Genomic DNA, 13,254 nt, shown 5'->3' on the forward strand with positions numbered 1-13,254 from the left:
TTTTCTACAATGCTAAGAAGTTTCATTGCATGCTTTCATGTAACTCAGAAACTAATTAAAATATACACAGAACTTTGGATTTACTCTCATGTACCTGTATTTAAATATTAAAATGTTCAAAGTGAGAGAACAACGTTCACCAGGAAGTAATTCTTCTGAGTTTCCATAATAAGTCCATAGGAGTTGAAATAATTATTTCTGCTGATGAACTTTTGGGTAAAGCCAGTCAGGTAAATATAGCTAGAGGGCTCACGAATACTTACATTTAAAAAAAAATAATAATCTGACTGTTCATTAAAGACACAGTTGTTGGTTTCAAATCCCAGAACATTTACTCTGAAACTTTTTTGACGGGAAGTGATCGCTCTGGGGGCGCGGCCGTATTTAAAGTAACCGGAAACAGTAAGAGCGTCGCTGAACCAAGCGATGATATGTAACCTGTAACACCTCCATGTAGATGTTTCGAGGTCAGCGTTTAAAACTTTTCCAAGGTATATTTTGACAACTGCATTTGGTCTGACAGAAGACGCAAACTCCGAATTTACTTAACACAAGTTAAATGTTCAGCGGAGAGTTACCGATTAGAAAGCGAGCTGCATGCTTGTTGTTGTTTGCTTTGTTGACACTTACCCTTCATCCGTTTCTCCTAGATGCCCCACATTTGCTGTAAAATGAGAGGGGTCGGCTTCTCCCTCCGTCGCATTTGCAACTCCCTCCCCTCCTCATTTGCTGTCCCCTCAGTGACCAGGACTTGCTGCCCCGGCAGAGGGGTCTTCACTGGACCCCACTCCTCCTGTAAGGAGAGCAGCCTCCCTGCTCACAGCAGCAAGGGGAGCTCAGTCCTCAGGCAGCACATACAGGAGCTGAGCGGGCCTGAACAGAGACTGCTGAATAAGCTCTATGAGGGGCTGATCGGGGGACAGCGGGCCTCTCTGGCTGAGTCCATCACACTGGTGGAGACCCAGCACCCGAGGAAAAAAGAGCTGGCCCAGGTGTTGTTGCAGAGGGTGCTGGCCTACAGGAGGGAGCAAGAGGGTCGAAACGGAGGGAAGCCGGTGGCCTTTAGAGTTGGTGTGTGATCTGAGTGATCTCAAGCTTTTATACAAAAAAAAAAAAAAAATCAGTGTGATATGCAATTACATATATCACCAAAACACAATATATCATTATAATAATGACAGTGTATTAATTTGGCAGTGTAACAGACGGGTAATTTAGACTGTATGTTTGTTATTGGCATTGCGGTGTGATAAGGAGTGCATTATTATCTTTGGTCTGTTTTTACTGTCATTTGGCCTTATTGGGGCGCAAAACTTATTTGAATGGGTGGCCATTCAAATAAGTCACAAGTCCCTCCTCTACGAGTGCAAGCAGCCAATCAGTGTCGAGCGGCGATGAGATTTGGTTGTGAAGGGGGGGGGGGCATAACCACTGCCCCTGGCACCCCCGGTTTGTTGATGAATGTATCGCTCTTCAATCATTACTCAGGTCTATCGGGACCTCCAGGAGCAGGGAAGTCCTCTTTCATCGAGGTGGTGGGCAAGATGTTGACAGGACGTGGACATAAGGTGTCAGTGCTGGCTGTAGACCCCTCTTCCTGCACTACAGGAGGTAGCCTCAAATCATCATCACACAATACTGATTCGTTTCTTTACGATGTAAAATTGATGCATGTGGTAAACTGGAAGGTGATGTGCAATGCTTTTCTATTTTTAAATGAATGCTGTTTGTGTATTATTATTTGAAGCAACAATTAGGCCGTAGCTATGGCATTTGTACCTCAGCAGTAGCCATACTGATCAATGTAATAGCTACATCCTGACTCACCCGTCCTGTTGCAGGGTCTCTGATGGGTGATAAAACGCGTATGACTGAACTCTCCAGGGACATGGATGCTTTTATCAGACCATCTCCGACCTCAGGAACGCTTGGTGGAGTCACCAGAACAACAAATGAGGCCATTGTGCTGTGTGAGGGGGCGGGATATGATATTGTCCTTGTAGAGACAGTAGGTAAGACAAGTCAAATTTCAAAGTGACACTCCAGATGTAGTATTGCAGTTAGTCTATTTCACCCTGGTTTGCACCCTTCTATTCCTTTGTCAACTCAGTACAGGTGCACATATTCCTGATGTTCCATCTATCTGTCTATCTATCTGTCTAAAAAACTTCAACCTTACAAAAAGCACTCTTGCTAGTATAGTGCTTAACAAGACGTGTGCTGTGGAAACTTTTGTAGAGATAGACAGAAGTGGGTTTTTTTTTTTAAAACACATCAAACAATAGGAACATAAAATGAACAGTCTCTGCCATTAAAGGCTGTGATTCTCAGTACTCAGAGTTTTGTGCCGAGTGCTACAGGCACCATTCAGTGAAGTGTTGAGGTTTTCGAGCTGACCATATTCATCAGACACCTTCTTTGCACCTCAGAAGCTGAAATGTATTCACTGTGATGAATCCAAAGTTGATGAACACTCATGATTATTCAAAAGAACTTCTCGCCTGAAAATATCATGAGCAAAGGTTACTTTTTATTTCAACACATATTTGTTTTATTTCACTTGTGTTTGTGTTCTGACTGAGTTAGGGATTCGGTGGAACTTGCTTTTACTTTAAGGTGGATCAATTATCTAAGATGATGAGAGAGTTAGCATCATATTTTATCATATTTTTGGCCAGCTGTTGTAATGAAATCTCTCTCTTTCTGTTTCCAGGTGTTGGACAATCAGAGTTTGCCGTAGCTGACATGGTAGACATGTTTGTGCTGCTGATTCCACCAGCAGGGGGCGATGAACTTCAGGTCAGTGAAAAAAGATGAGCTGCAAAAAAAACCCCCAAAAAAAAGATTTGTGTAAGCTGTAATGAACTGCGAGAAGCAGAATATAATATGTGCCAGGTTGGATAATGCCCCAGTCTTGAGTGACGGGTAAATAAAGATGGTTCACATAGTAATATTGAAGCAGAATGAAACTTTAGAGGGTCATAATGTCCTGGCAGGGCATGCATCTTGTGAATTGTGTTATATGTGAGTGTTACTCTGTGAAACTGAAGATAACTTTGTTTTTCTATTCAATAACTGTCATCATCAAAGTTAAAAAAGATGTAAGTAAGTGTTTACACAGAACCAGCATAACAAGTCGCTGTTTTTGGATGATGTGCCAGGTGTGCAGATACCTAAGGTGAAATTACAGTTTAAAAGGTGAAAGACACTTCTCACTGAATATATCCAACATAAGCTGAGCTGCCATCTTTTCTGATCAGTCAGAAGTTGACACTAAACTGGCAGTCGTCTCCGACACCGAGCATCCATCTCTGCCCTCAGATCTCTCAGCAGATTAGCAGTCTAGACATCAGATTTATCTACAGCATTTTAAGAAGTTAATGACACCCCACCCTTCCCCCCACCTGCCTTTATTCCAAAATCTCTTCCCAGGGTATCAAGAGGGGCATCATAGAGAGAGCCGACTTAGTGGTGGTGACGAAGTCGGATGGGGACCTTTTGGTCCCTGCTCGGAGGATCCAGGCTGAATACACCAGTGCACTCAAGCTGCTTAGGAGACAGTCCAAGTCCTGGAACGCGAAGGTGGGTGAGAATGTGTGTTTCTTTACCGTGAAATGTCGAAGGGAGCCACAACAGAATGTTAAACCATTGAAGAAAATAAACAGGATAATTGACACATGTAAAACATCTGACCTACTGGGAAGCCACAGCAGTTGTAGAACTGCTGCAACGACCCAACAAGCCTTCCCGTAGAGAGGTCAGCTGACCTAGAGGGAGGCAGGAGGGACGATGATGAGGGTGGTGGTGGTGATGATGTCATAGCATCACGGTTTCAATGCTGCAGTGTCTCATCCCTCCCTGCATGTCTCGGCTCACCCACCGTCGCCTGCATGCCTGGCCTTGTCCCTTTGTTTTCCCAGCCCAATGCAGCATCTGCCCACTGGGCACGCTGCCAGGAAACACCCCCCACCTTCAGATCCCCGGTCCCTGCTCCTGCTGCTCTGAATATTCAGCTGCTGTGTCATGCGTTTCTCTGATAAGAAGTCTGCACACTCGACATAAAAGCCGATAGGCTGCTTTTCCTATTCCCATACCTTTTCCTTCTGTTTTGTGCCTGTCTGTTTGGTCTGTTACGTCATCATCAGGGTTTTCTTTACATTGTTTTCATCATTCGGCCGATCATTTATTTAACCTCTGTTTATCCAGGAAAAATCCCATTGAGGTTAAAAACCTCTTTTTCAAGGGACTCCTGCAAAAGTTACACTCACGACATACAGACAGCAACTAAGATGATAAAAACACAATTAAAAGCAATTAAAATGAAAACTGTTACAAGTAGAGGAGGTCGTCTCATGTGTTCTCAGCCTGTATTTAAAGGCATGTAAAAAAATAAGTTCAGTTCATTTTCCAGTCTTTTTGCATCATGTTCCCTGTAAAAGGAGCAGGGACGATGAAAGCCCTTTGTCCCCGTTCTGTGCGGGCAAATAAAACAGAAAGCAACAACTGACCATCATTCACATCCTCCCTTGACAGTAAAACATAAATGACGTGGTTGACATTAAAGCTTTATTAATTCCTTTGTAATCTACGGGACGTTATACTGTGCTTCATTTTCTAACATTAAAATAACTACTCAGTATGTTTTAGTTTGTTCGACAGAATAAGTGATATTAAAAGACGGCATGTGTTTCAAGAGTCCAGTATGAAATCTTGAAACGCTTTCTTCTCCATCCAGTTGTTGGCTTCACCTGTAAATAATAGATTTTGTTCTCAGCCGCTTTAAAGTTGTTTCTCTAATGCATTTTTTTTAAGCTCACCAAGATTTCTTGTATCTAAATATTCATTTAAATTCATTTTTGGTATTTTGAAACCTTTTTCAACACTGGTTATTTAAAGTCCTGTTTAAAAAAACTTGAGAAATGTAACAACTGTAGCTTCGGAAACAAACACATTTTGGATGTGGAATGTAAAAAGCTTGGTCTGTGGCTGTTGCTTGTCCTCTCACTATAAAAAAAAACAACTCATTCAGTCTTTGTTTTCTTCAAACCTGGACAAGTACCATTCAGCTTGGCTTGACACCAGTAGAAGTAGATGGTGTATTAATGTTTCAGCACATTTAGTCTCACAAAGTTTGATTTCCTGTTTTTGCATCATACTCTAATCAGTCTCTAGTAAAATGATCAACATAATGATGTAATTAGAGGATTCATAATTGGCTGTTAAGCACAGGCCTCCAGTATTTTTCAGACCTTCATAACACTGCCGACTGCCAGTTGATGTGAAATTATCTCCAAAGGAAGCTTAGCATTGTGGGGATTGTTTATTGAAATTGTTGCTCGGTTTATTTGACATCAACAATGCTGTCTCATTGAGGTTTTCTCACTTTTACTCACAAGTGTGTGATGAAGTGATTAAAACAGATTGGTGGCTGTTATACGAGCTGTTTCATGGGTCCTAGATACATGTGTGAAGGAATGCTGCTTTTGTTTATTTCCTACATCTGAGGCCCTTTCACTCTTGCCTCTGCTCTGAATTTGAACGTTACCTTGAATTTCATCATTTGCTCACGATTCTTTAGCAAGCTTTAACAAGTGACGTCTATCCCCAGGTGTGCTTGTGTGGCTGTCATCAGGGAACACTTGCAGTTCGTAAAGAGTCCTGACAGCTTCCTGCAGGATTGAGGTGCTTTGCAGAATAGTCTTTAAAGTATTCAAAACCCTCAGAAGAGAGAAAAGCAGCATCGTCAAAACACTGTTCTCAGATTAGCTTTCAAGATTTGTAGTTTTAGCGTTTAATCCTGCTTACACTTACAATGCACAGTAATCAATGCTCACACTTAGGACTCAATGTCTTTTGTCAGGTTGTTAACTGTAATCTTGCACGTGAAAAACTAAACAAAGAATACAAACTGTGTATTTAAAAAATGTTTACAGAGCAATATCTACAGTAGTGATAAGAGGAGCAATAAAAAGAATACCGACACTTCGCCAAATGATTGTAATCAACTTTATTTAAACAGAAATAAAAGTGGACAATTAAGAGTCAATATACTCAAATATCTTAACTCTACCAATATGTATCAGACTACTTTAGGTGGTTACATTTTCTAAAACTAAAGTCAAATACAATTTAGGGGAAAGTTCACCTTTTTGGGGGTAAAAATAAAACAACAAGCAGACAAGAAATAAAGGGAGAAAAGAATATACAACGACCTGTTATTGACTGTATTTGGTTTATGTAACAGATGGCAAATACACAAAATGAAGAATAACAATAATAAATGAAATACAAAAATATATAATATATAAATAAATGTTGAATTAAAAATAGCATTGAACTGGGTACATTTCAGTTATAAGGTATGTGTTTTAGCTTTTTGATTTTTGATTGGGTTTTAATTTTTTAAAGGAGGAACTGACCATGAGTGTGATCAAATTGGTGTAAAGATGTGCCACGCCAAGCATAACCCTAAATATGTGAAACAGTTCTGTACAGCCTTTAAAACGTCTGGATATGAAACAAGCTGAACAGTCTTTGTTGAAAGTATTAGTAAAAACATGCACACTACATTCCTCCCACTGACTCCTTCCTCAGGTGGTGCGTGCCTCCTCGCACACGTTTGAGGGCATCCCAGAGGTCTGGGCAAAGATGGAGTCGTACCGGGACGTCATGCTAGCCAGCGGAGAACTGCAGGGCAGGCGGAGAGCCCAGCAGAGGGTTTGGATGTGGAGTTTGATCCAGGAAAACGTCCTCCAACATTTCCAAAATCACCCTAGTGTCAGAGACGCTCTACCTCACCTGGAGGAGCGAGTCACCAAAGGAGCCATCTCTCCTGGACTGGCTGCTGATCTGCTTCTCAAGGCCTTCTCTTCATCATCATTACCATAGTAATTAATGGGACCTAACTTTTTGGAGAAGGACTGAAATGTCACTGAAATGAACTTGACTCTGTGGTGAGAAAAACAGGCATCCTTGTTTTTCTAAAACTGTGAAATTTAAAACGCCTGAAATAAAGTCGACAGAAACAACAAACGTTAATTTCAGCTCTGGTTGTCACTTCTAACAGCCTCAAGACACATTACGTTATGAGAGATTGGACGACATTTTGTTTTACATTGCTGTGAGATATGAAATGCTTTGCTACAAACGGGCTGAATTCTAAAGCAGCTGGCGGGGGTGTGATGGACCTACACACAACAGACTCTCATGAACAGCTTATAACAAAACAGAGGACTGTAATGGCCTTCGAGCTACTTCACAGAAAAGTTTGCACTTTACACATCACTCGGCCAATCACGTGGTTTGTTGTTGTTGTTCATGTGATGGAGGTATGATCAATGAAAGGCAGTTTGTACTGTAATGTTGTTCATCATCATTGTTCAGTGATTAAGTTTCAAAGTTTTTGTAAAAACGAGAGATCAAGCGAGGCAAAACGAACATTTTCTTTTTCATAATCACGTGCTGCTCTCATTGAACTAAATAGAAATGTCTTTAAATCTTTATGTTGCGTTAATGAGTGGAAAATGATATTAAAGGAATGGTGTGAATCTTTAATGGACAAATGAATAACATCAGTACAGTCGGCGAAGCTTTTGTTTCACCTCATGTTTGCTCGGGTTATGAAAGAAGGAAGAAAGATTTATGTAACCTACGAATATTAGCCCGGAGATTTGTCAAAATGTAATGACATTTTTTTTCCTTTCCACTCTCAGGGGCCAGAAATGTCACTGCTAGATATCAGCTGAATGAGTCAGCTTGTACGTTCGCTTCATATTCAGGTAGAACACACTTTCATATTTTCTGAATTACTTTCATAACGCACCGCGCTCCTGGACACCAGAGACGTGAAGACAAAGTGAAGAGACACTCATAACCCCGCTGCTTTATTAAGTTAAACAGACATGCTGCTTTATTCAGCGTAGGGCTCCCCTCAGTGTCAGTCACAGTTTCACTTCACTGTGATATCAGTGCAAATCATTTGCTACTTTTACCAGTCTAATCATTAGTTTTATTCCTCTTTCTTTTTATGGATATGTCATTAATCTGTCAATATCTTTCTTGATAAATCTAACAATGGTTCAGGCTATAAAATGTCCTGAATGTTAAAAAGGTGTTCCAATAACTCAAAAATGAATGAAGACCATTAAAAATAGTAAGGAGCCAATCAAACAAAAGTCTGTTTTTTTTAATCTGTGGATGATAATTGGATTATTAGATAAGAGTTTCTGCAAATGCCACATGTTGAATGTGAAATATTATGTATGCTATGTACTATCATAAACACAAAATACTGACATGCGAATGACTTTCATCGTCGAACATTGGCACACTCAGTGGTGAAGCATGGTGCAGTCTGTGAGTGTTGGAGAAGGACTCTGCATAATGGATCCAAAAATAATAACTGCATGAAAGGTCAGTGTTCTGTGATCTGCAAATAAGGGCAAAGGCTGAGCATGTCTTGGTAATATTGACCGCTTGCTTGACGCACTTTCTTGACCCCATCAACAAAATTTCCCTAACATTTGGGCCAGTAGATTTTTTTTTCAAAAATAATACAAGAAGTGTCATCAACCTCAACCTTCTTGGTAGAGATGATAAGTTTGTGGTTAGAGCATAAATTAAAAATGGAATAAAAATCATGTCATTCAGGAAACATACATCAATGAAGGCAAGTTTGAAGAAGTTTCTGTTTTTTATAGCCTTTACATGACATCAAAAGCAGCATTACGACACTTGAAAAGCGGACATTTAGCACTTTAAATTCCTCTTTAAGTCTGAAAATGATGCACTTGGCTTGGATCACTGTCAGGTTGAAATTGAATGTGTTGGTAAACTTTAAACTGTATTTCATTGGCTTCATGAAGAATCTCAAACAGGTTTCCAACAATGGCCTCATTGATTCCCGTTTTTCAGTCCACCCATTTTCTGAGAGAAAAAAAATGACAAATTACAACACAAATATTGGTCAATAAATGCATCACACATAAGTGTGGCCAAAAGTAAGGGGGCAAAGAAGACAGCAATAATGTTTGGACTGTGCAGTGGAAAAAAAGAAACAAAGAATGTAAACATAAAAATGCACACTTTCATTGCTAAAAGGTTTAAAAAGTTATTTGTATTCGTTGATAGCGTAATGATTTTAATGGTTAGCAAACTGCAAGACACAGCTAGCTAACAATAGATTGTCATTGTGACAAGTAACTGTCGCCATTTAGTTCATGGCAATAAACAAGGCCGTTCAAAGTACATATTCTCCACAATATTTTACAGTAGTTGCGAGAATTAATTCACTTTATTTCATTGTATTTTACTTACCATGTAGAATTTTTAGCATTAGCCTGGGTGGACATCTAACAGTCTGAGGAACCCGGCCCTCCAGGACTGCAGTTTGACACCCCTGCGATACATGTTGATGAAGCAGGTCTCATTGATGTGTAGCACATGTCCTCCATATTGTGTCCTTCTCTTAAAACTGCTAAAAAAAATGACCCTCCAATGATGCTCCATTCGGGAGTTGATCGCTTGGGGTATTTTATAAAGAGAACTAATTGAAAAATAAGCAGCAGCATATTTTAAGAAACAAAAGACAAACATACCACACTACTGACAGCACTCCAAGTTCTCAAATCATCCGCACTTTCTTTGTCTTGTGACCAGCTGATAGCTTCTGAATTCAAAAGAAGGAAAAAGGTGCAAAATAACAGGAAGTGCTAGTCGAATAAAAACTGGCCAAATCTGCTGAGTTCGATTCATTAAATATTCTCTTAATTTAGAATTACATAAACATAAAGATTATATGTAATGCAACCACAATAAGCAGATACTTTATCAAACATTTTTGTTTGAAAGTTACTTAAATAATTGCCACAAAATCAAGGCCGCATGTATATTGAATACATTTTATATATTAAGTTCAAAGTAAATGACTACAGATCATTTATTACAGAGTAGCATCTCTGGTTTGAACTAACTACAGTGATGTGGTGCTTTTTTTTAATCAAATGGTGAGTCACAGAAAGTAAGAAGAGAATAAACAAAGGCCTACTAACTTTCTCCTGCAGGCTGCACCCAGTATTGATCATATTTCATATTTTCAATAATGCATTTTGTTTCTTCATTTATATCCATCCCCTTTGGTATGACTTAATATTTATTTCAGCCACTAGAGGTCTCCCAACTTCTACTTGGCTGTGTATTCATTATCCTAATGACTGGCCCTCAGTGCCAACCACCCTCTCCCTCGTAACGCCCCCACCTCCTGCCCTCCATCCATTCTTCATTGAGGTTGCCTAGGGTGCCAGGTCACTGGGAGGTGAGGACATCAGCAGCTGCCACTCTCCTGGAGCACAGGCTGTACCGTAGATGTCGCCCACAGTGCCAAACCCTCCTTGGCTGTTCTCAGTCCTCTCGGAAAAATGTGAGGGAGCACTGCTAGGAACAGAAAGGTTGAGTGTGATTGTATGGCTTTGTACCTACAACCTTCTCGTCCAGAAATAGCTTTCATTTTAAGGCAACGATTGAGTTGAGTTCTACCCTAATCTATTATTTTGTCTTGATAGTTTTGCATTTAGAAACACAGATCCCAAGCCACCCAACCGCTGGACTGTCTCCCAGGTCGCTGCTCGTTTGCTCCTGCATAAGAGAGGAGGAATGCTGCTTGAATGCAGATGGATTCATTAGGTCTGAGTAACACCCTTCTCCTCCATCATGCTGACACAAACACATACACACTGTAACTGCTCTGGCTTTGCAGAAGGGAACAGTGAGTCCTGCACGTCTGGACACACTCCACACACACACACACACACACACACACACACACACACACACACACACGCATATACATACACACACAGTTGTCTCCACTGTAAACAACACCATGCGGTTCCACTAAGGAAGATTAACTCAAATGCTGCCGGATCGTGTTTGGCCATTTTAGCCCAAACACAGGCACCGTCCACATGTGTTAAGCATTTTGGCTGAATGTAAGCAGAGGACAGAGACGGGCTCTTTGATGAGGGTTTTTCATGTTAAATCGAGGGGCTTACATTGACAGCCTTTCTTTGTGTCAGCAGTCTGTAGACAGAATGCTTTACTGGCTCGGGACGAAACAAAACGATGCCCTCATACTGTTGCAATTGTGGTCCAAAAACTCAACTTTTCCCCCTTGGAATCCTCGAAGTCTGCATGGAGCTGAACAATAGGGCTGCTATGAAAGTCAGTAAACAAGGCAAGCAGGGACGGACATCTTTGTTTCGCTTCTTGTTGGATGTTCCACTGTTATATTTTGGTTGTTTTCTGGTCAGATCAGAGCTGCACACTGGGGGAAATGTCACACTTGCCCTCCTACCAGGCTGATTTGGGATCTGTGTTTGCGTGTGTGACAACCGGTCATGGGCTGCTGAGCCACAAAGCCTCACCCTGTCCCTGCTATGTTTGCTCTGCTCCCCACATGCACGCACGCACGCACGCACGCACATGCCACCACACACCCTCCCCTTCCTTTTCTTGTACCCACACATGAACACCAGACCTGCTTCTGCTCCTGCCTCCTACACATCTTCTTCCTCATACATACAAGCCCATCCATCCCCTGTCACACACACGCACCCCTCACTCGCTGCCTTGCCTTGTTGCCCACCCGACCCGGCTGGCTGCGCTGCTGTCTTTCTATAGTGACAGATGAGTGTGTGAGAAGCATTTCCTTCTAGGCTGGGGGCTCGCTTTCAAGACGGCTGCAAAAAAAATGTGACAAGAAGCTGCACGCTAATGGGGTTGGAGAGCTGCAGCGAAGCCCCAAGTATATATGTGTGTGTGTGTGTGTGTGTGTTGTAGATGTAACACCCCACTCATTATACTGCTCCGATGGGTCACCGTGCAGCCTCTTTATAAGGAGACCCTTATGGCGACATGTCCTATTATATCAACCGCTGAGATGGATGTTAATGCCAGGCTGCGTGTGCATGCTGCGTGCTCTCTAGCCTGTAGAGTGATGAGACAAGTTGGTATTCGGAGTGCGTCTCATTGCATGGGCTAATTCTATTTAACCTGGTGAAGTCTGCTGGATGGTTCGGTCAGAATGGCCCAGGGACTCCACTATGTACCTCTGCTTTATTACCCACCTGAGGAGGCAGCGTCTCTCCCACACATGTACACTGCTCTCTGTTTGCTGTGTGTAATTTTACTGAGCAGCCTGTGGGCCCAGGCCTTCATCTGCAGGAAGGCGCGAACAGAGCCTCGGCGCCAGTAATTGGACTTCTGAACTGATTGGGGAACTTGATTGACCTCCGGTAATGGATTTGAGTGAATAATTATTTGTAGTTATGGTTGGAAGATGATATCAGGGAGAGAGAGGCCAATCCCACCAGTGTGACTCACCCCTGCCGCCAGAGCAGAGCGCTGCCAGCACTCAATTAATGAAATCCAGCTGCTCAGACTCCCCCACGTGTGGTGGCTGATCAAAAAAACACACAGGGGTCTGGTCAGAGAAAGGGTTATCTTCATCCAACCCTTCCCTTTCGTACAACTGGCAGCCTGTGGCCCATCACAATAGTGATTATAAAATCTTCTCCACTCCAGGTACAGGACATTAAGGCTGATAATGTCTCCATTATTTTTTAACTGCCTGTGGCAATGCTCAGCACAGCCTGCGGCAGCCATGTTAATGAGACCTCTCAAGATGGCAGGCAGCGCCTCCTCAGGACACAAAATGCAATCACTCTTAATCCTGCACTTTAATTGCTGGCCAAGCCTGCCTAAGTGAATTCAGCTGTTCTCGTCTCTGCAGGCGAGTGGCTGCACCTCCAGAGTGCTCCGATGTCTCACTTCGCAAAGATAAACTTGGCTTCAAAACAAAGTGGGAAGTGATGCGAGGTAGTCCCTCCCTTTAAAAATGTAGGCTTATTTTTCTGGTTTGATTGTGTAAGAGAGCAAGTCAGAAGCCATTTTTCTCCGTCACTGCTGTTATGAAGAATTTTCTCTTCTAATATGCAGAGTGAAGCCTTCTTCCTTACCTTCCCTCTCTTTAATCTTTCTCTCTTTGCTCCCTGATTGACCCGCTTGCTCCCACATCATTATCCTCACAGCTCCCATTTCTCTTTCCTCTGTTCTTCTCCCGTTCACTGTCCTGCCTTCATCCCTCTACCACTCCTCTTGTCATATGCGCTGTCCCCCTCCTCCTATCCCCCCCCCCCCCCCCCACACACACACCCCCTCACACACATACACACACCTCCCTCCGTGTGACCCCTCATT

At 42.1% G+C, this 13,254-nt stretch overlaps 1 protein-coding gene across 1 annotated transcript; it reads left to right on the forward strand.

Moving 5' to 3' along the window:
- The first annotated feature begins 356 nt into the window (after positions 1–356).
- Positions 357–7,554, forward strand: mmaa (metabolism of cobalamin associated A). Its single transcript, XM_079334009.1, has 7 exons — positions 357–467; positions 651–1,071; positions 1,489–1,611; positions 1,842–2,012; positions 2,714–2,799; positions 3,433–3,582; positions 6,595–7,554. Exons 2-7 carry the CDS (start codon positions 651–653, stop codon positions 6,886–6,888), a joined length of 1,245 nt encoding a protein of 414 aa, XP_079190135.1. The 5' UTR covers positions 357–467; the 3' UTR covers positions 6,889–7,554.
- Positions 7,555–13,254: the final 5,700 nt, after the last annotated feature.

Source organism: Symphodus melops (assembly GCF_947650265.1).
Source record: "Symphodus melops genome assembly, chromosome: 2".
NCBI lineage: Eukaryota > Metazoa > Chordata > Actinopteri > Labriformes > Labridae > Symphodus > Symphodus melops.